Source organism: Pyrus communis, chromosome 16 (assembly GCF_963583255.1).
Source record: "Pyrus communis chromosome 16, drPyrComm1.1, whole genome shotgun sequence".
In the NCBI taxonomy this organism is placed as follows: Eukaryota; Viridiplantae; Streptophyta; class Magnoliopsida; order Rosales; family Rosaceae; genus Pyrus; species Pyrus communis.
The window spans coordinates 17632862-17656687 of record NC_084818.1 but is presented as its reverse complement, the minus strand read 5'-3'; the positions used below and the strand labels follow the sequence as shown (position 1 = coordinate 17656687).

Below are 23826 nucleotides of genomic sequence, written 5' to 3'. Positions count from 1 at the left end.
AAAAAAAGTGAAGGGGAATATGACAACACAAAAGAATTTGTCAATTAAATATCAAAATCAAAACACGATCAAGTGATAAATGGATAGGTTAAATATCCCTTTACAAGAAAAATTTCACAGGAAAAAATGTGACAATTAATAATAGCCCAAAGTCAAAAGGCTAGAAACCAATTAAGGAGGAAAAAATAATAATAAAAGGGGTGAAAAAAATAAAAAACCGAAAACAAAAGGGGTCAAGGAACACATAAAAAAGAAAAGCTAATTCCAAGACGCATGTACAAAAACTTCAACTGGATATAGAATTGACATCCTCAAAGACTTGTCTGATGTTAGGCCTCTCATTTACAGGTAGAATACACCTGAGCGATATTGCTAGCAATTCATCCATTGCTTTTGAGGGTTCTTCCCCACCAGCAATGTCTCTGTCAATGCAATCCATTCCTCGTCCTTCTCGATCACACAGCCGAACCCAGTCTGTGAGGTCAACCGCCCCCGACTGCCCCGATATAATGTCTCCTGCGCTTCTTCTGGTTAACAATTCCATCAAAATCACCCCAAAAGCATACACATCAGCTTTGAAAGAAGGGACTGGTTTGGTTGCGGTGACAAGCTCTGGAGCACGGTATCCAAGTGCTCCCATAGTTAAAATCTGTTCCGCGATACCAGCTGGTGTCATCAGACGGTGAAGACTATAATCAGTTAGGTGAGCACTGTAATCAGGACCTGCCAGTAGCACATTACTTGGCTTTAGGTTCCCGTGGGGCAGGCCTCTATCATGTAGGTAAAGCAAACACTGAGCGACCTCCACAGCAACCTTTAGCCTCTGCTTGAAAGATAATCGAGAGTACCTTCGAGGTGTGGTCTCTGCATAATACAGATGCATACTTAGAAAATAAGAGAAAAATTAAAATCCAAGATTTAAGACATTAATATCTATGAAACCCTGAATACTGGCACAACATAGAAAATAACAATTGCTGCTCGCCAATATTTAGACACGCTCAGACAATTCGGAACAAAGGAAACAAGCTTTATCCAGAAGTCCACTCTCGTGAACATCAATCTGAGACAGAACAAATCGAATCTAAAATAAAGGCCAACAAATAAACACTAAACTTGTCTTCGAAGGCCTCAGTTCATTAAAAAGATTCTTGTTCCTTTATATGTACGTATAATTATAATTTTAATGTGCGTATATTATCATTTTAATGTACGCATTATTATCTTTCCATTTCCAAATAAATATAAAAGAAATCAATTAACAATCAAGCCACCCAAGCACTTCAAAAGTTGAAAACAGATGACAATTATAAAACTCTCATGTTGAAACAAATTTCAGAAACCACCCCACCAATCTTATATCCGGAGCAGAAAAATCATAAGCGCACTTATAATACCAATTTCCTTTTTTTTTTTTCACTTCACAAAATGTACACCTTTGACCAGTCCTATGAATCCTATCTGTTCCTCTGTAAGCTCACAGTTTGTATCAAGTTCAAGAGACTTATGATGTTATATCCTGTTAGACTCAAAAGTAAATTCCCAGAGCTGTTCATGCTTGACGGTAAAGGTATTCAGATGGGTCAGTTGTGGTTGCTATATGTTTCGGCAAGTACCTTTCAATGGCAACTAACGAAATGTCAATGCCTTGTTTGATAAGGTTTGAACCATAGAGTGAAAGGGGACTGGGAATGCTAACCTTCTAATTTATTAACTCTTTCTCTTCGTTCAATACCATTCAGAGATGTGAATGTTTCAGAGACTACAAGCCTAATATTTAAAGTAAGCACATGCTAAAATCTCTTGTAAGCATCAATATAAGTCCGTCTGACACATGCCTTCATGTTTGAATCTTCATTTACATCCCAAAAGAAAAATTCACAATAAGCTCTTTCTATAATAGATAATATTATTTAGTGTGGTCTTTTTGTAACAATGCATAAACTGAATTGTTTCTGATTGGTCTTTCAATATAAAGAAAGTTCAACAGTTGAAGGCAATTATCGAATAAATAGCAGCCAGATGAAAAGGTCTAAATCACAAAGTAAGGAAAAACAATCATCTCGTCAGATTCATAACCGTTATCCTCATAACATCATTTTAACTTCGTAGTCCAATTACTCCTATGAAGTCAAACCAAAAGGGGATGGGCTCACGAGGAAGATTTTCCCCTAAAACCCTTTCCAAAATTAGGTACCACGTTGAATTTGAAAATGAGATTTACTAGGGATAAAAATAAAAAGCTCCGTCCAGCCATCGCAGTTCTAAACAGCCTAGAAGTTATTGAAATCTATCCCCCTAAAAGATTTCTGACACGTTTTTCAATTTCCTTGACTCTATGCCAACAAAAAGTTACACTACAACCGTTTAAGAACCTCTTAGCATAAATGCCTACACCTCACCCTTTCACTTCGAGATGCAAGTCTAAAAATCAAATGGAACTGATGATGACTGATAGAGAGCACTATAATTAAATGAACCAAGGGGCAGCAACTGAAAATTTTCCCACTTACCATGTTCATAACAACGAAGGAGAGTAGCATCACCCACAAGTAGGTGACAGAGCATAGCTCACACCCAAGTATTCAGCTTACCACTCATTTGACTACAACGATTGAACTATTTACTTCATTTAGTGCATTTTAAAGTAAAACACCATAAAATGTAATGGGTTGAAGAGTAAATAATTTATCGTGAATTTCCTATAGATTTAAAGTAAAATTATTACAGCCAACTTGTATTGATTATGCTTCTGCAACAAGTTTAATTCTTCTATAGCTAAACCAGCCAAAATAATGGGTTGACAGGGTAACCAGTTTTATTTTATTAAGAAAAAAGAAGGTTTATAGAGCCCAATCCATCCAAAATTTAACAGGAGTAGTTAGTTTTGTTTTATATGTTCAAGAAAAGGTTTATAGAGCTCTTACCGTACAGATGTAGGGCCAAGCTGTCTCCCTGGACATAGTCTGCCAAAAGAAGCCTCTCTTGTTCCCTGGGCCCCCAGTAGTATGCTCGTAATGGAACAATGTTATCATGCCTTATACAGCCAATTCTTTTAACTTCCTTGGCAAAATCTTTCTTATGTTTGACAAGTCCCACTCGTAACCACTTCACAGTCAACATATGTCCACTATCTAGAGTAGCTTTGTAAAGAGTTCCGTGGCTGCTTCTGCCTAGAACTTCTGCAGGAGCTCGAGATAATTGTTCAGCAGTAAACTGCAAAGAAGAATCCAGGAAAGACAGTTCACCAGCCAACCGATCTGGTGAGTATACATCCAATATCACAGGTTGTTCACGTGTCTCCATAAAACGAGGTGAAGGAGAGAGAGGAGAACCCGGGGAGGACTTCCTTCCTGATGTTGTAGGATAATTATCTAGAAGATTTGTAGGTGCAGAACTAGTTGCTGTTTGCCCAGGTAAAGCATGCTCACCAATTTCAGTTACAAACTCCGTCTGCCCTGATAATGACTTTGATTGTGAAGTAAGCAAGTGATCATTGGAAAAACTCAATGAACTTGGTGGAGGCTGAACATTTGTATGAAAATTGAAAAGTGAAGGCCGTGTAAATCTTCCTATCTTAACATCTCTCCCTGTATCTTGGCCACCAAACCCACTTCTTCCACTAAATTCTTTGATATGTGTTTGGTGATAAGCCAAAAAAGCAAAGATTATCATCAAGGCAACTCCAACTGAAGCAACAATGATTGCTACTCTGATATGACCTTTTGAACTATGATTTTTCCCTTGATCCGAAATACGACCCGGAACTGAAGTTGTTGCCTGACCATTCTCTTGTAAGTTTAGCATGTCATTTCCAGGACGAAATGAACTTGTAGGGAAGTGTTTTAAATTTTGGGGAACAGAACCTGATAGATCATTATTGGAAACATTAAATACACTTAGGCTGGATGGAAGCTTCTCAGGAATTCCACCTTCGAATTTGTTGTCTGATAAATCAAGGTACTCCAATTTACTAAGTTTGCTCAGTTCACTCGGCAGCTCTCCTGAAAAGCCATTCTTTGCAAGGTTTAGCAATTTGAGTTCCACCATGTTACCTAAGTCTCGAGGCAGGCCGCCAGATAAAGTATTATTGGAGAGATCAAGACTCTCAATCGGCAAATCTGGAGGTAGAGATAACAATTCCTTTACATGTGCGCCTTCAAGAGGAATTGACCCAATTAAATGATTCCCTGAAAGATTCAGTCTCTTTAGGGTCGTTGAAGAGAGGAAACTTCCAGGAATGGACCCATTGAAATCATTTAGGCTCAAGTCAACTGTCGAGAGTCTAGGACAGGCCTTCAAGATTGAAGGTAAAGGACCAACTAATAAATTATCTCTGAGACTAAGCGTACTTAATTTCTCAAACTGTGATGTCAAGTATGGAAAGCTTCCATAAAACTTATTTGAACTCAAATCAAGCAATTCTAAAGCAGCCCCCAAATCCTGCACAATAGATATGTCACCTGAGATCTTATTTCCACTGAGATCCACCTCTACACAACTCCTCATATCCACGTTCTGCAATGTGCCAGACAAACCATTTGACGAAAGATTCAAGACTTTCAAAGTTGTAGAGTTAATTCCATGAATGGAACCTGTACACATAAATGGTGATAAATCAGACTGCAATGTTAAATTCCAAAGGTTTCCGATTTCTTTCAAAACATGCAAATATTGACAACAATTGAAAACGGTGAGGCCATGGTTAGCAAAATGAGTGGTGGAAAGGGTATACTTCAGATCTCTACTACCTTTAATGCATATGATGTTTCAGTGCTCATGAAAAACGTGAAAAAAATTACAGTTTGATGATTGAACTCAATAGATAGCACGATACGACAAGATGGTGAATGAAGTTCAAGTCCATACCAGTGAAAGCATTGCCACTAAGATCCAATTCCTCCACTGCCATGGAACTCTCAAACAACTCCTCCGGTATTTCCCCAAACAACTGATTACTCCCGAGCCTCAAGACCCGCAAATTCGGTAACAACCCAAATGAAGGGAGCTTCCCTGTGATATGGTTACCACCTAAATCCAAAACTTGCAAGTTCCTAAACAACCCAATTGAATCAGACTTAAAAAACCCACCAGCAAGCTTATTGTAGCTCAAGTTCAAGTACCGCACTGTGTTGGATAAGCTCGAAACATTCTCCGAAGCAAGCGAAAGCCCTCCGAAAAACTCGTTCCTGCTCAAGTCAACGTATTCCACATTGTGCAATCGCGAGAACAAATCAGCAATGTCGCCCCACAGCTGATTGGAATGCAAATCCAACACTTTGAGCTGATTGAGATTCCACAACCGATCCGGAAACCCGCCTTTGAAGTGATTGGCAGACAGGTTGAGATAATTCAAGCCCCACAAGTCGTATATCCGAGCCGGGATCGGGCCGTAGAAGCGGTTCCCAGACAGATCCAGGTGCTGGAGAGATGACATTGTGCCGAGAATCGGCGGGACCCGACCCGTGAAGTCGTTGTTAGAAAGGGTGAGGTTTTGCAATGCAGTGAGTCCAGTGAGAGTGTTGAACTTGAGCTCGCCGCCGAGGGCAAGATGGTCGAGAGCTAAGGCAACGACATTGCCGGTGGTGTCGCAGAAAACGCCGGTCCAGGGAGGACAAGAGTGAGTGTTGGAGAGGGAGCTGAGGGTCCATGAGTCAAGGACTTTCCGGAGCGGGTCGGTTTGGATCCCTTTCTTGAATTCGTAAAGGGATCGGAGCTCCGAGTCGGAGGCGGAGGAAGCGGAGATGATTACAAGGAAGAAGAAGTAGAGAGAGACAGTGAGATTGTTCATTGTACCCAGAAAAACCCTAATCATTCATTTGACAAAGCTTAAGACTTGAAGACTGGGGGAGAGAGAGAGAGAGAGAGAGAGAGAGAGAGAGAGAGAGAGAGAAATGGAGGAGATTTCAAAACCCTAGATTGAGATTTGTGAGGAAAATTAAGACAGGAGGAGAAAGAGAAGGGTGTACTGCGTGGGGTTTTTTTTTTTTAATTATTTGGTTTTCTAGGGTTGAGAGGAAAATTCCGTTAAACATGGCGGTTTGGCAGATGGAGAGTGGTGGTTGGTGAGGGTGAGTAACTACAGTCTGTAAAGGGAGAACAAGGCTACTTAGGGTCAAAAAGACTAAAACATCCTTCGGTAATAAAGAGTGAGCAGACCCATATGCCCCTGCTCACCTCACATGCTTTTTCCACGCCGTTAGCCAGACGACAACCATAAAACACTCCAGACGTGAGCTGTGTTACATGTGTGTGCTTAACTATTTGTGGTTAGCCCATGGGTATTTCCACCAAGAAAATTATGCAGATCTATTTATTTGTAATTCAGAGATTTTAGATTCGACTCTTATAAATACAGAGTTTAAGGTCTCAAAATATATATTGAGTTTGGAAGGAGGACTTAAAAGTTGGTTACAGACGGTTAGTCCGTAGCTAATAAACGCTTATTTAGTGAAGTCTGACAGAGGGAATCTCATACCCAATTCCAGGTACCAAGGCTGAATCCAGGTACAAGGACGTTCTAGGTTGGATGAATCCGGGGACTGAGAGTGGATATGTTTGCCGGCCTCCCACTAGATGATGTAGTCGTTGAGAATATTATGTCTGGGTTGTATGAAACCATCGCAATCTTCTTGTTTCCTCACTCTAAGAAATGGAGGCTTGAACAAAGTATGGTAATTTGGGTGAGGGGCAGGATAAACATCAAGAACGGCAGCCCTTGTTTTCGTCGGAAATTTGGAGAAGAAAGCCGAAAATGGGATTCAAGTTTTATGGAGGTTTTTTGCACATAAAAATGAGAATGAGAGAGGAGACGTAAAAATGCAGTTCTCGTTTCTCATGCACACACAATATGGCGTCCCTTCATCATTGATGTCTTTATGGCATGCCTCAAAGTTGCATGCCTAAATTCGGAACGTCTCCATTACCCAGCATCAGTAACGGAACTGGATTGACACGTAATGTTAGAGAATTTCAATTTACCCCAAAAGGCATGGTCCTTGGTAACTATTCATCCTCAGAGGAATGCCATTTCCGAAGCATAGTTAGGGGCATTTGTTAGACCATGTTTTTTATTGGACCATACCGGTACCCTAGATTAACTACGATTATTACTTTCTTTTGTAGGTGGTTGATCTCACACTCTCCTCCGTTCGAGATGGTGTGGAATTTTGGTTTCAACATAGCTCATTGTACGACTAAATCCAAATCTTCCACCTTTTCTTGTCAATAAAGCTCACCAATCAGATACGAGCGCGCACGAGGTTTTTCTCTTTTCTATCACGCACATTATGTATAATTTACATATTTTATTGCATTTAATTTTGGGAATTGTTATTGGAACTCCAAAAATCTCATTTTGCACTCCAAACTTTCTATAATTAGAAAAAAAAAAATACACTTGTGATGAGTGTAGAATGAGATTTTTGGAGTGCTAATAACATTTCCTCTAATTTTTATCTTTTTAAGTTGTTTCCCTTATATTTTATTTCATTATTTTTCTTCAATTAATACCATCACTTACAAGCACAAAATTTTAAAGATTCAAAAATATTTCTAAAGTGCCTAAAACTAAGTATTAACTATCCTTATATCCCCTATATATTATAAATATAAGAAATGAAAAGTTTGAATTGAAGGTTTAATTTTTATGATTTATTTTCCCACTCTTTAATGTAAATGTCTTGTTATATTAAAAAAAAAAATATTATGACTAAAGCTAAATCATTCCCTTTCATGGACGCAATAGTTACTAAAACTTTAAAATTTGACATCATGGTATGTGGGAACTGTACCGAAAGGTACCCAGCTGCCCGTTCGGAATCTTGAAAAAAAAAAATCATATATTTGTGATAAAAATTCATGCATGATTTCATGTTTGCTAGAAACTAGTGTTTTCAATCACCTACAAACATGACCTTAGTCTTGAAGTCTTGAATGGCTTGATGCAAAAACATATGCATATTCTGATATTCATACAATAGTCTTCAGTTGATGGATCCATGCACATTATGTTTTTCATTCCTTTTTATAATTAAATGATCTAATAGTCTCAATAGTAATAGTCACCCGCTTGAGATCCTACCACCGAACGATCAAAATTAATTGAGTCATGGAGCACGAGAGGCATTCCAAGGTTAATGGGTCTCCTATTGTTGCTAGGACTTGCAATTTTGGGGAGAATACTATATCTGTTACTGAAGCACTTGTCTTACGTGATGCACTGAAGTTTGCAAAAATTAAAGGTTTTAATGATGTCTATGTTGAAGGTGATTCCAAGCTCGTTATTCATTCTATTTTGAACAAGTATAGAACGTCTTGAGGATTGAAGACTATTATTGAGGACATCAAATTACTTGCACGTTCTTTTTCTTCTATATCTTGGGCTCATGTTTTTCGGGAGTTGAACTTTCTTGCTGGTATCACTACTAGCATTGTACACTCCATTCATGATACTTTTAATTGGGATAGGTCCTTACCCACTATTGCTAGAAATGCTCTTCTCCTTGATTGTACTGAAAGCGATTGTACCCGAGATTTCTCTTTTTGAATAAATTTATTTTTCCATAAAAAAAAATTAAAAAAAATAATCGTAATAGTCACCCTTTTTTTGTAAGTGTAACTGTTGCTATTAGTTGTGCCTATTAGGCACGATTTCTTGTCACTAATAATAAGTAACTTAAGTCACACTTGAATATATAATCAGCCCTTGTAACATATTATTCCTATTACCGTGACTTGCTACTAGTGAATTATTTCGTTAAATGGTGACCATTTAAGTATTTTACTGAAAATTTAACTTTCCCCTTCGGAACTCATTTTTTTTCTAGCCTCTAGCCCATCATATAATAATTATCCGAATAAAACCCAATGATAGGATCCAACTAAGCAACTTACCAATAAAGTTTGTGTGTCCGTCTTTATATTTTTTGGATCCCTAATATACTCCATCTAAGCCAGTATGGAAAGTTCTTGTAATTTTGTTTTAAGATCACGTGCATTGAATTTGGCAAGGTCTTGTAGCCATGAAATATGGTTATACATGAGGAATTAATTTGGAAATTTTTTTAATTTCGACAATAAATTTCAATTTAAATATACCTAATTTAGTGTTTATTTTTAACAATATCTAGGCTTATTATATTAACACCTCACAAATTGTTGAATAAACCTCACAAACTTAATACACCCCACATTTGCTTTTTCAATTAAAAATAATCTTAATACACCCCACATTTGCTTTTTCTACATGCACCCCCATATTTTCTATACGCCCCATATTTTCTATACGCCCCACATTTCTCAAATCTTATAAAGCCTTTAATTTGGACAAAAAATGCCGACTGGAATTTTGACAAAAGATGCCACCTGGGATTTAAAGCATATGTGGGTTGTTGACACACCCCGACCAAAGTCGAGGCATGCTGGTCGTCACTCGAAGGTGATGTAATCAAAAGTGTAAGTGATGCAAAAATGTGAATAAATTAAAACCAAAACTAGAACTAATTTAAACTAATAAAGTAAGTGAGCAGTAGTGGGAAGAACCCATAGAATATAAATATTCAGAGCATAGATGATAAGTAGTGCAGTCAAAACTAGTTAAGTACTTAATACACAACGGGAACAGTACAACATTTCTAATAACAATATTTAATCATGGCATGATATGCAAAAATCAATTCAAAAGTAGTTGTGGAAACTATAAAGTTTATACACACACACACACACACACACACACACACACACACATACACACACACACGAAAACAAATGCCCACTCACTGATACGTCAATGGATTGTAGCCCCCTAGCCTTACTTGTCCTCGTACGTCCTCAAGATAAGTCTCCCCTATATGTGAGACAACTAATAATAATTAATTAATTAACATATACACTAAAAGCTAGAAAAAAACTCCTCATGGTTTGCTTAAACGGAAGGTTTAAATATACGAAAACCTTTTACTCGACATCAGGGACCCGTACATGTCAAGCACTCGCCGGCCGGTGGTCGGACGCGCCCTCATGTGCCGGCTAGCCCACGGCCACACGTGCCCCCACGCGCAGGCCAGTGACTGACAGAGACTGACGGACGTTAGGAATATTCCGTCAAAATTGACAGAATATTTTGTTAAATAGTAATGGTGTTACTTGACGTCGTTAGAAATTTCGTCAACTTTGACAGAATATTCTTCATCTTCTTTGGTGAGCCTCGCTGTCCGCTGCCGCCGGCACCAACGCCTGGTTTGCCGGTTTTTGGGAAAATTTTCAAAATCGCATAACTTGCTCATTTCTCAACCATTTTCAACGATCTTTATATGGAAATGAAGCCCATGACGAGAAGAACAATATTTTACCTTCCAAAAGTCCAAAAATAGATGGGAAATGGCCTGAAAAATCCTCGAAAGGTTCAGCCTAAACTTCGACTCCTTAAACTCGTTTGCTTCGACGTCAACTCGACTCCAAACTTAGTCTAGGGACCCTAGGGAATTGTGTAGAAGTTTCCCCACGTCCTAAAACCTTGTAACTTGACCTAAAACTTGTTGGAGCAAAACCCACCGAGTCGGACCTTCTAAGTTGACGGGTCAAAACTCGGTCATTTCACCATCGGTTAGTACAGCTGGGTTTGTGGGTTTGAGAGGAGTACAATGGTGGAGTTTGTGAGCTTGATCTGTTATTTTTGACAATGGTCCTTGTTGTTATAGAGAGGAGAGAGTTACGGGATAGAGAGAGAATGAGAAGAAGATGATAGAGAGAGAATGAGTGTGTTCTGATTGGGGGAGAAAAGTAAGAGACAGTGTTTCTGATTGGTTGAGTGAGACTGAGAGTGAGGGTGAATTTGATTGGTGAGGAGGGACATAGGGAAAAACAATGAATGCGAGGGTTTTAGGGGTTGTGATTTGTGAATGTGTGAAGAAATGGAACACGGATCCCATTTTTAAGGAGAAAAGAGATAAAATTCGTACAATTTGAAATCCAATGTAATCTAACTTTCTATCTAAAATAGTGTTTCCAACACTAAATAATTTATAAGCACGTGTACATATCTACCTGTTGTTGATGTGCTTTAAATAAATGTAACTTTTTTGTTACAAGTCTGTTTCGAGCGTTCATGCATTCATAACATTAAGTACCATTTAATTACGATTACAAGTAAAATAATTAAAAGACGAATAACCATGTCCACATCACTTTTCCAATAAGGGCATAAATGTCAATTTACACACTCGGGGGGAAATTACATGAAAAATTAGGGACGGGTCGTCACAACCTACCCCGTTTAAGAAAATTTTGTCCCTGAAATTTCAACACTACTAAAGATCCTAATTAAAGAATAGATGTGAATAAAGATCTTGCATACGCTCCTCTGTCTCCCAGGTAGCTTCCTCAACAGAGTGGTTTCTCCATAAGACTTTCACCATACGAGCGGTCTTGTTCCTGAGAACTTTGTCTTTCCAGTCAAGAATTGTCTCTGGAACCTCATCATACATCAAATCTGGGTTAATCTCTAACGGCTGCTGAGGAATCACATATGACAGATCAGAGACGTATCTCCATAGCATGGATACGTGGAACACATTATGCACCATCGATAATTCTGGAGGTAGATCAAGTCGGTAAGCAACTTCACCAACTTAGTCAATGATCTAGTACAGCCCGATGTAACGAGGGCTTAGCTTTCCTTTCTTCCCGAATCGTACAACACATTTCCACGAACTACTTTTTTGTCGATCCTAGACTGCTTTTAGGTTAGCCTTTATCACCTGAATGTTTTGTGTCATCTCATCTACGATTTCAGGACCAACCAAAACTCTTTCGCTGACCTCGGACCAACACAACGGTGTACGACATGGTTTCCCATACAACGCCTTAAATGGTGGCATACCAATGCTGGAATGAAAGCTGTTGTTGTAGGCGAATTCTATCAAAGGTAAGTGCTGTGCCAAACGTCTCCGAACTGCAAGACCAAAGATCTTAGCATATCTTCTAATGTCTGAATAGTTCTCTCTGACTGCCCATCTGTTTAAGGATGATAAACGATGCTGTAAAGCAATTTTAAGACAAAAGCTTCTTGAAAAGCTACCCAAAATTTCGAAGTAAATCTAGGATCCTAGTCAGAAATGATACTAACTGGAACACCATGATACTTAACGATTTTAGAAACAAAAAGTTCAGCCAACCGACTTAACGAGTAATTCTCACGAACAGGTAGAAAGTGCACTAACTTGGTAAGCCGATTTACAATCACCTAGATACTATCATAGCCATTTCGCGTATAAGGCAACTTGTACGCAAAGTTCATTGTGATATCTTCCCATTTCCATTGGGGTATAGCAAGTGGTTGCAACAACCCGAATGGTTTCTTTCTTTCAGCCTTGACCTGCTGACAGACCGAACAACGACTCACGTACTCCGCAATTATTCTTTTCATTCCCGGCCAATAATAGAAAGGTCGGATAATATGATACATCTTAGTCCTCCTGGGATGCATCGCATAAGCTAAGATATGCGCTTCATCGAGTATTTCTTTCTTTAGTTCTTCCACATTCGGTACATACATCTGATCGCCTTGCATCAGCATACCATCAGGCATTCGAATCCTGAGATCTCCCATATTCTTGTTCAACACCGCTTGTTTTAACTCCTAGGATTCTGAGTCATTCATCTGGGCCTTAAGAACACGATCCAACAAAATTGGTTTAACTTGAAAGTTGGCAAGTAGAACTCCTTGGTGATCCACTTCTAAAGCCGCTCCAGTATATCTTAGGTCAGTGAGAAAAGAAACACGATATGCATAAAGAACATTAAGTCGGCCGTGAGATTTCCTGCTGAGAGCATCTGCTACAGTATTTGCACTGACACACCCCGACCCGGAATGTCCACTAGGACTCTGAATCGAGCTATGTTGGCCGACACCTAGAAGGTGACGAAGCCATAAAGTGGAGTGATGTGGAAAATGTGAATAAATTTCAACCTAAAAGTGCCTAAATACAAGAGTGCACTGTGAGCGGGAATCAACCTATTTCAGGCGTGACGTCAGAGCATAATTAAAGTACTGTAGAGTGGATTGAAAATCATACCATCGAAGGTAATCTTCAATACCAAGATTTGCCACAAATCCTCGTCGATAAGAAAGCTCACCTATTAAAACCTAGAGGGGTAAAAAGAAACAAGGGGGAGTGGGCCTGAAAATGAAGTTTTAATAAAAACCTTTTGAAAACGTTATAACCCCTCGCAATAAAACCCGTATGGTTTCCAAAAAGTCATACTATGACATAGTATGAAATGAATTGCAAAACAACAGTAAATCCATAAATGTTCCAAATCACTACATATCATCAATAGCATAATAAAACCCGGTGTTCCTCAATTTATGCTGACACAAGAGTAGGAGTTGCCTAATGCAACCTGTATGACTCATAGGCAACCTGTACGACAGGGTCGGAATTGCCTATTACTGCAACCTATACGACAAGGTCAGAGTTGCCTATTATTGCAACCTGTACGATATTGTCGGAGTTGCCTATTACTGCAACCTGTACGACAAGGTCAAAGTTGCATAAAACATACATATAGTCATGCCATCACTCAATCATTTCAAATAACACCATAAACTCACCTGAACTTACATGCGCGTCCCACGTTCACCTTAGCACTTCAAAGCATTCACAATAATTATATGTAGGTAATATGCATATGGATATGCCATAATGCAATCTAAAACTCAACCATCTCATAATATTTAGAATATATAAATATATATATGACATGGCATAAAGTGCATAAATCAATTTAAAAGCGTTTATGGAATTATCAATCATATATATATGACAAAAAAGAAGAGACCCGCTCACCTGAGGTCTGCGCTACAACTCCCTAACATGAATATCAAGGCGTCCCGACTATCATCGCCTAGAACAAATATCAAATAACTTCTCAAAATTCTTATCAATAAAACATGTAGCTTACGTAAAGCACATCCCTAGAGGAGTTCTAGAATGATTTGAGACCCATTGACCAAAAGTCAACCGTCGATCAAAGATCGACGGTAGGGTCCACAACCTACGTAACTCGATCCAGAAAATCCGCATCTCAGATTTCTGATCCGTAACTTCCAAAGATCCACATTATACTTCTAGAATAACATACTAAAATTTCATTACGATCCAACGGTTGGATCTTTGCCAATTGCCAATTCAAGTGGCGGTCAACGTTTTATTTTACGAACTTACAAATCCAATTTGGGAAGATCCGCACGTCAGATTCCCAATCCGTAAGTTTCTAATATCCTCAAATATTACGTACTATAATATATTAAAGTTTAGTGACAATCCAACAGTCGGATCGTCAATTCACATAATGTTCAAGTAGCGGTCATTATCAAAACTATGATCAAACGATGAGATCTCATCAATCAGATTTCACTTATGGAATTGGGTGTCAAACTTAGCTTAGGAAGGTCAGGGGTGACTCATCCCACGCACCGCCGCACACGGCGGTCGGCCGCCCGGATTCGTAGGAAAATTCAACTATATCTAAAAATTGCCAAATTTTAAAAGAATGAAGATCTCAATGAGTAGAGCAAGTTTTATACTTGTGGACAAGTCCAATTTGGCTAGGAAAAGCTCCAATTTCCCTCGAACTCGCCTGAAACCTTAAAAATGGGTGGCTTCGATCTGTCACCTCCGGTGCTCCGCCACCCTTATAGTTGTTTGGGCTTTGGTCTAGGCCTCAAGGGGAGTCTATAGTGGTGGTAATTGGAGGAAAACGTTTCACAATTGGTGGATTTTGACAAGGTTTACCGCCGCACCCGTGGTGGGTTTTCACCAAACTACAACCGTTTATCTTCTAATTTTGGATGGAAATGGTAGAGAGGAGGTTATGGATGAGGTTCCAGGTGATGGATAGGTGAAAATCGCTTGAAAAACGATTGAGGACCGCTGGAAAACACCACGGGTCGAAACCGGGTTGTGTGTGTATGGATGGTCGACGGGAAGGGGAAAAGGGAAATCAGTTTCTCTCTCCTCTCCGAATTGGTCCTCTCACTCCAACCTTTACTTCTAATTGGCCATAATAACACAACCCGATTGGGCCTCTTTAATTATTTCCTAAACTAAAATTTGAGTAAACAAATTTCAAAAGTCCGTAACTATACCGTTATAATCCAAACTCGCAACTGGCTTTCGCCTATGCGTTTGTACCAACGAGTACTACACAAATGTGCTAAAGGAATAAGTCATACATTTCTCTAGATGATGCTCAACGTAAGTCAAAGTTCGTGCCTCTAGGGATATTTTCGTCAATTCCCTCGATTAAAATAAATAAAAACGTAAATTTAGGGACGGGTTGTCACATGCACGACCAAGTTGGTACTCGATAGTGCAATCATAATCACTAATCAACTTCATCCACCTATGCTGCTGGAGATTAAGTTTTTTCTAAGTGAAGATATACTTGAGGCTCTTATGGTTAGTGAAGATTCGACACGTTTCCCTATAAAGATAGTGCCGTTAAATTTTCAAAGCGAAAACGATAGCTGCCAATTCAAGATCATGAGTAAGAGAGTTCATCTCATGGGGCTTTAATTGTCGCGAAGCATACACAATCACCTTTCCATGCTGCATCAGCACACAGCGTAGGCCATTCAGAAAGGCGTCACTGTAGATCTCAAAATTCCCACTGTCATCGAGAAGTGCCAAAACAGGCACAAGAATGAGACAATACTTCAAATTTTGGAAACTCCGTTCACAATCATCACTTCATTCAACATTAACCCATTTCCTGGTCAACCTTGTCAGAAGCAGGGCTATGGCTGAGAAGTCTTTCATGAAGTGTCGATAAGAACAAGAAAACTCTAAACTTCTGTGATAGTCCGAGATTGCTCCCAATTTTCCACTGCTGCCACTTTCTAAGGATCCACGAAAACATGTGTTGATATCACGTGTCCCAAGAAAGCCACATGATCTAGCCAGAACTGGCACTTACTGAACTTAGCATACAATTGATTCTCCCTTAGCTTCTTCAAAACCAGATGTAGATGTCTAGCTAGGTCAACCTCGGTCTTAGAATACACTAGGATATCATCGATGAAGACAATTATGAACCTATTATGGTACTGACGGAAGACCCGATTCATTAGGTTCGTAAAAGTTGCCGGAGCATTAGTTAACCAGAATGACATCACAAGAAACTCAGAATGACCATATCAAGTTCGGAATGCTATTTTCAAAACATCATCACTTCTAATCTTCAATTGATAATAACCGAACCAAAGATCGATTTTCGAGAAAACACAAGCACCACGAAGTTGATCGAAAAAATCATCGATATGAGGCAACAGATAACCATTTTTAATCATCACCCGATTTAGCTATTTGTAATTGATACATAGCCTCAAAGTTCCGTTTTTTTTCCTCACAAACAAGACTGGAGCTCCCCAAGGGGAAGTGCTCGACAGAATAAACCATTTTTCAACAAGTTCTTGTAACTGGGTTTTTAATTCCCTTAACTTCGCATAAGCCATATGATAAAGAGTTAGAGAAATAGGATCGGTACCTGGAATTAGGTCGATGGTGAACTCCTCTTCACAATCCGGTGGTAAGCCAAGGAAATTGTCGGGAAAAACATCAGGAAAGTGTATGACTACCTGAATATCTTCCACATGAGTATGATTATCTTTAGTCGCCACTACATTAGCTAAGTAGCCTTGACAACCCTTCCTCAATAACCACTTCGCCCTTATGGTTGAGATAACTCCATGTTTCAGACTGCTACGTTCATCGACAAAAGTTACCATAGGCATGCTCGGTCGATGGAAGGTAACGATCTTCTAGTGACAATTCAACATGGCACGATTGTAATCTAACCAATCCATGCCCAAGATAACATTGAAATTAACGATGTGTAAGGGTACAAGATTAGCTGGCTGATGAGTATATTTTATATTATATATTTAACCCTATTCTTAGTATATTTTGGTTAATAATTTGGAAGAATTTTGATACTTTGAATTATATTTTCAATATAGGATTTTCGACTTCCTCTGGAGCAAAACATGGTCAAATGGACGAATTTTGGAGTAATTCCAACTGGAGGACGTTCGTGAGTCACTTAGCTTGATCGTGTCAAAATATCAGATTTTTCTACCAAGCGAATATTTTCTGGCAATAAAATAAAGGAGTCATGCGCAATGCTGGAATAGTGACGTTTTGGGCTTAACTTGCGTTTTTGGAGCCCAAGATGACCTCGGATGGGTTCGTGACCTTCTGGAGATGTGTTCAGAACGTTCTTATCTTTAAAACAAGCTATCTTGGGCCGGATTTGAAGAAGATTTGAGGCTAAAACGTGGCTGAACAGTTTCTGTGCAGCTTTTCCTAGTTTAATTAGGAATTTATTTTCTATTTTATTTTATTATTATTTAGTTTCTTAGTGGGAATAAAATACTTGATGGTTAGGGTTTTTGTGTTGGCTTGAGGGAGAGATATTAAAAGGGTCAGCCGTTCTAAATTTGGTGGCTTTTGAGATATGCAACTTTTGGAGAGAAGATTTTGGGAAAAAGTTTAGAGCATTTCAGATTTTATTCTACAAGGTGTTTTCATTCTTTTTCTGTTTCAATAAAAACTATGATTTTTAGTATGAATATGCGTAACTAATTCTTTTTGCTAGGGCGAGGCCATGATCCTTAGCAAGAATATGTAGTCTCTTTTTACTTTGCTTATGAATTTATGCATGCAGGTTTTGGAATGTTAATCACTGTGCTTTAAACTATTTATTTGTCTTAGTGATTCGCGACCATCAGGATATTTGGAAAAGTTATTTGATGCAATTTTGGCGGAGGATTGTCCCTAAAATTGACTAAAGCTTCTTGTGGTTAATATGTGTAACCTCTTAGGATGGACGACACATTTTAAGGGTTATATGGTTTTTTTAAAAAGGTTTTCATAAAACTTAATGAGTCTTGCATGTTCATATTCGATCTGAACACCACGGACGGGTTGCATGTTAGATATACATTCTATGTTGGAGGTTCCAAGTAGGATATACTCTAGGAAAACCTAACTTTCAAAACATACATGTATGGTTCATAAGTAATTTAGAAAAGCTACATATGATTGTTAGGGTGACGGCGGAACCCTAGTACTTTCTCTCTTTGAATCCTAAAAATTGTTCCCCTTATCTTTCTTTAAAGTTGTGGTTTTTAAGTAATCTTTTTAATTAAATTCGTTTTTCTTAGTTTAGGTCATTAAATCACCTCTTTCAAAAGAAAAACTTTGTTTTAATTAATTAGTTGAGAATTGATTTTGCTTTGATCTCTTTAAATTAATCCTTGTGGAGAACGACCTTGCTTGAGCCAATTATATTACAATAACCTTGTTTCTCTTGCAAGTATTTTAGGTGTTGTTAACCCTTTTATGCAGATGGTAAAAATCCTATCAAGAAGTTGGCGCCGCTGCCGGGGATTGATTTTAAATAGATTTTTGTCTATCATATTCTCAATTAATTATTCCCGTATATAATAAAAATAAAAAAAAAAATTTAATTTTCATTTTTTTTTCTCTGCAGATTGTGCATGGTCTGTACCAGATCACACAAACAACAAATTGCAGATTTTGATCCAGAACCTGAACGTACTGCCAGACAGAGACTTAGAAAGCAGAATCTACAGTGTGAACCTTCACTGCAGGGAACAGTTTTGCATAATCGGTTTACTGGGGTTTTGGACAGCGAGGAAGCTATGGCATTTGTTCTACCAACAGCGGGACAACCACTGAGGGAATCTCTGGCTGCTCATGCCACAGAGGTGCCAAGCTGCATTACCTATCCTGAAGTTGAAGATGGGTCTACGTTTGAGATACGACATCATATGTTGGAGATTCTACCTTCATTTCATGGTTTATCAACAGATGATCCTAACATGCATCTAACTGAATTTCTAATGGGATGCAAAAACATTTTGGTGAGAGGATTTTCAGCAGAATCTATCAAACTCAGACTTTTTCCGTACACTTTGAAGGATGTTGCAAGGAGATGGTTACTCACACTTCCATCTGGAAGCATTACTTCGTGGAACCAACTTAGTGCTGCATTTTTAAGCAAATACTACCCAGCTTCAAAAACACTTGATATGAGTACTCAAATTTTAACATTTGCTCAGAAACCTAATGAAGCAATTCATGAAGCATGGGAACGTTACAAGGATCTACTCAGGAAATGTCCACATTCAGGCATTAATGGTGACACTCAAATGAATTTATTTTACAGAGGGCTGAATTTAACTACTAAGACTCTTGTTAATGCTTCTTGTGGAGGAATGTATTCAGACAAAAATGCACTGCAAGCGTATCAATTGTTTGAGAACATGGCGACAGAATCTCAACAATGGGCAATTGATATACCTCAGACCAGGGGTGTTTTTGAGATGTCTAGTGGTTCACCTCATGTATCTGCACAAATAGAAAAGATGGAGAAGAAGTTAGAAAATTTTGATGCAAAATTTGACATGCTTTTACAAAGAATGGCAGCACCTATGCAGCAGGTTGCTGTCCAACAGCCTACTGCAGCCGCCTGTACCATTTGTGGCATTACAACACATGATTTTATGGGTTGCCCACATAGGGACGCATACCCGGAGCATGTTACAGAGCAGATTAATGCATTCAATAATTATCAAAGGCCTAGAAATGATCCGTACTCAAATTTTTACAACCCCGGGTGGAGAGATCACCCAAATTTCAAGTGGAATAGAGATCAACAGGTTAAACCACAGTTTCAACAACAAATACAGCAACCTGATGCTCAAGCTAAACCTTCTTGGGAAGTCGCAATTGAAAAATTGGCAGATCATACTAAGGCAAGTTTTGATGCAACAAAACAAGAAATTCAAAAAACCAACCAAAACATTCAGAACATACAAGCAACAATGAAAGATCTACAGCAGCAAATGGGGCAGCTTTCACTCCAGTTTTCGGGCAGAGAACCAGGAAAATTTCCCAGCCAAACTATCCCAAATCCACGTGGAAATGCAGATTGTAATGCTGTTAGAATATTGCGTTGTGGTAAAAGTTATGACAACCGTGATGCAGAAAATAAAGAAAACGGTGCTGGAGCTTCACGAGTAGCACCTGTGCAGCCACAAACAGGTTCTGAAAGTTCTGCAGAATCTGCCCAACCACTGGACAGATCCAAAAATACTGCAGTGCCTACTGCAGAAAATGCAGAAAAGTCAAAACGTGTTTATGTTCCACCTATGCCATATCCCGAAAGATTGAAGCCACATGCAAAAGATCAACAATTAACAGATTTCATGAAGACATTGGCTAAAGTTCAGATTAATCTACCATTAATTGATGCAATCAAGAACATTCCCTCATATGCCAAGTTTTTGAAAGATGTGTGCACAAATAAAAAGAAGCTTGTCGACTTCGAAAAAGTGATTCTCACAGAGCAGTGCAGTGCAGTTCTATTACAAAAGCTACCACCAAAGAAAAAAGATCCAGGGAGTTTTACAATTTCATGCACAATTGGAAATTCTGAGTTTAAACGTGCTTTAATTGATTTGGGTGCTAGTATTAATTTAATGCCTTTCTCTGTTTTTCAGCGACTGGGACAAGGAGAAATCAAACCAACATCTGTTATTTTACAGTTAGCAGATCGTTCGGTTGCTTATCCTAGGGGTATTATTGAAGATCTTATTATTAAAGTGGATAACCTCTACCTTCCAGCAGATTTTGTGGTTTTGGATATGGATGAAGATATGCAAACACCAATTATTCTGGGGTGGCCATTCATGGCAACTGCTAGAACTTTGATAGATGTGGAAGCTGGCACATTGACGCTTAGAGTACAAGAAGAATCTGTTGTGTTTAATTTATTTGAAGCAACGAAGAGGCCTAGTGATATGCAAGACTGTATGAGAGTTGACGTGTTAGAAGGCATCATGCATGCAGATATTATGCCCAGTTTGACAGCAGATCCACTGTTAAAAGTTTTACATGGTTTTGAAGACGTCAAAACTGAAGATGAAGAAGCTTTTGAGTATGTTACAGCTTTGGAAAGTGTCCCTTTACACCAGCCAAAGTGGAGGCACGTTTTTGAGAGTTTGGGAGAACCAAAAACACCATTACAGCCTTCAAAAATACAGCCACCTAAGATGGAATTGAAGCCATTACCAGCACACTTAAAATATGCTTATTTGGGTGCTAATTCTTCACTGCCGGTTATTGTTTCTGCAGATTTATCTCCAATTGAGGAAGACAAATTGCTGCGTATTTTGAGAAATTTTCAAGATGCCATTGGGTGGACAATTGCAGATATTAAGGGAATCAGCCCAACACTCTGTATGCACAGAATTTTGATGGAGGAGGGTGTCAAACCCACCATTGATGCTCAACGCCGATTGAATCCGATCATGAAGGAAGTTGTTCGAAATGAGGTTATGAAGCTTTTAGATGCTGGAATGATTTATCCAATTTCAGATAGTAAATGGGTAAGTCCTACTCAAGTGGTACCTAAACGCACTGGAATTACAGTTGTGACAAATGACAATAACGAGCTTGTGCCTAAACGTTTAACTACTGGGTGGCGAATGTGCGTTGATTACAGGAAGATCAATACAGGTACTAGAAAGGATCACTTTCCGCTACCCTTTACTGATCAAATGTTGGAAAGATTGGCTGGTCGGGCTTTCTATTGTTTTTTAGATGGGTATTCAGGCTACAATCAAATTCCAGTTGGACCAGAGGATCAGGAAAAGACCACATTCACCTGCCCTTTTGGTACATTTGCTTACAGAAGAATGCCTTTCGGATTATGCAATGCACCTGCCACATTCCAACGATGCATGATGAGCATATTCTCAGGTTTGGTTGAACGAGTTGTTGAAGTATTTATGGATGATTTTTCTGTTTTTGGTGATTCGTTTGATCATTGTTTACAAAATTTATCTTTGGTTCTTGAGCGTTGCAAAGAAACTAATCTCGTATTGAATTGGGAGAAGTGTCATTTTATGGTTAAACAAGGAATTGTTTTAGGGCACTTAGTTTCTAGCAAGGGTATTGAGGTTGATAAAGCTAAGATTGATGTTATTGCTAAGTTGCCCTCTCCTACTACTGTGAAGAGCATTCGTTCGTTTCTTGGACATGCTGGGTTTTACAGACGGTTTATCAAGGATTTCTCCAAGATTAGCCGACCTTTGTGTAACTTATTGGCTAAGGACGCACAGTTTGTTTTTGATAATGCATGCTTGGAGGCTTTCAACAAGTTGAAAACACTCTTAACTTCAGCACCGATTATTGCAGCTCCGGACTGGAACTTACCTTTTGAACTAATGTGTGATGCATCAGATTATGCAGTTGGGGTAGTTCTTGGACAGCGAAAAGACAAGATTCCTCAAGTCATTTATTATGCTAGCAGAACTCTCAATGATGCACAGCTGAATTATGCAACCACTGAGAAAGAATTGTTGGCAGTTGTTTTTGCATTAGAGAAATTTCGTTCTTATTTAATTGGGGCTAAAGTAATTGTCTACACAGATCATGCTGCTTTGAAGTATTTATTATCTAAAAAGGATGCTAAACCTCGACTTATTCGGTGGATTCTTTTACTTCAAGAATTTGATTTGGAAATTAGAGACAAAAAGGGCAGTGAAAATGTGGTGGCTGATCATTTATCAAGATTAATAAATTCTGCTACTGCAGAAGAAGACACATTGCCTCTCAATGAAAATTTTCCTGATGAACAATTGTTGGCTGTCCAGCACAAAACACCATGGTTTGCAGATTTGGTTAATTATTTGGCCAGGGGAGTTATTCATCCAGATTTAAGTTATCAGCAGAAAAAGAAATTTTTGGCAGATGCAAAATTTTATTTTTGGGATGATCCGTATCTGTACAAATACTGTCCAGATCAGATTATTCGCAGATGTATTCCAGAAGAGGAACAAGACAGTGTTTTAAAGTTTGCACATCATTATGCTTGTGGTGGCCATTTTGGGCCTACAAGGACAGCAGCTAAAATTCTACAAAGTGGGCTGTTTTGGCCTTCTCTTTTCAAGGATGCTCATAATTGGTGTAAATCTTGTGATCGTTGTCAGAGAGTGGGAAATCAGTCCAAACGGAATGAGATGCCACAACATGGTATTTTGGTTGTTGAATTATTCGATGTTTGGGGTATTGATTTTATGGGACCATTCCCATCTTCACATGGCAATCAATATATTTTGGTAGGGGTTGAGTATGTTTCTAAGTGGATCGAGGCAATTGCAGCACCAACTAATCAAGGATCAGTGGTTCTGAAATTCCTCCAAGGAGTCATATTTCCACGGTTTGGCATCCCGCGAGTTATACTTAGTGATGGGGGTAAGCATTTCATTAATAAACAGTTTGCTGCATTACTTGCAAAATATGGGATAACTCATCGTGTTGCCACTCCTTACCATCCACAAACATCAGGGCAGGTTGAGGTTTCAAACAGGGACATAAAACGTATTTTGGAGAAAACAGTTGGCTCCACTCGTAAAGACTGGAGTTTGAAATTAAATAATGCATTGTGGGCATACAGAACAGCATTTAAAACACCCATTGGGATGTCCCCGTTTCGGCTTGTGTATGGCAAGGCTTGTCATTTACCTATGGAGCTAGAGCATAAAGCGTTTTGGGCTATCAAGGAGTTAAACTTTGCTTACGATTCAGCAGGGGAAAAAAGAAAGCTGCAGCTCAATGAGCTTGATGAAATTCGCCAGGAGGCTTATGAAAATGCACGCATATACAAAGACAAAACAAAGGCCTTCCACGATAAACACATTCTCAGGACAGATTTCCAGCCAGGGCAGAA

General features: G+C 38.8%; 1 protein-coding gene and 1 non-coding gene across 2 annotated transcripts; both read right to left on the bottom strand.

Annotated features, from left to right (window-relative positions):
* LOC137721316 (probable inactive receptor kinase At5g10020) lies at window positions 1-6053 on the bottom strand. The gene is made up of 3 exons (XM_068460417.1): window positions 4870-6053; window positions 2928-4595; window positions 1-864 (listed from the first exon to the last, which is right to left on the bottom strand). The coding sequence occupies exons 1-3, from the start codon at window positions 5813-5815 to the stop codon at window positions 287-289; spliced, it is 3192 nt and encodes a 1063-aa protein (XP_068316518.1). The 5' UTR covers window positions 5816-6053; the 3' UTR covers window positions 1-286.
* A 13064-nt stretch (window positions 6054-19117) lies between these two features.
* On the bottom strand, window positions 19118-19222 carry LOC137721613 (small nucleolar RNA R71). The gene has a single exon (XR_011066683.1). It is a non-coding gene; the product is annotated as a small nucleolar RNA R71 (small nucleolar RNA).
* Between the last annotated feature and the right edge of the window lie 4604 nt (window positions 19223-23826).

Excerpts from the sequence above, each read along its gene's own strand:
- LOC137721316 (XM_068460417.1), bottom strand. The coding sequence starts at position 5,815 with ATGATTAGGGTTTTTCTGGGTACAATGAACAATCTCACTGTCTCTCTC. Across the intron at positions 4,596-4,869 it reads TAGTGGCAATGCTTTCACTG|GTTCCATTCATGGAATTAAC; the intron begins GTATGGACTTGA and ends TTATGTGTACAG. Across the intron at positions 865-2,927 it reads CTTGGCCCTACATCTGTACG|AGACCACACCTCGAAGGTAC; the intron begins GTAAGAGCTCTA and ends TGTATTATGCAG.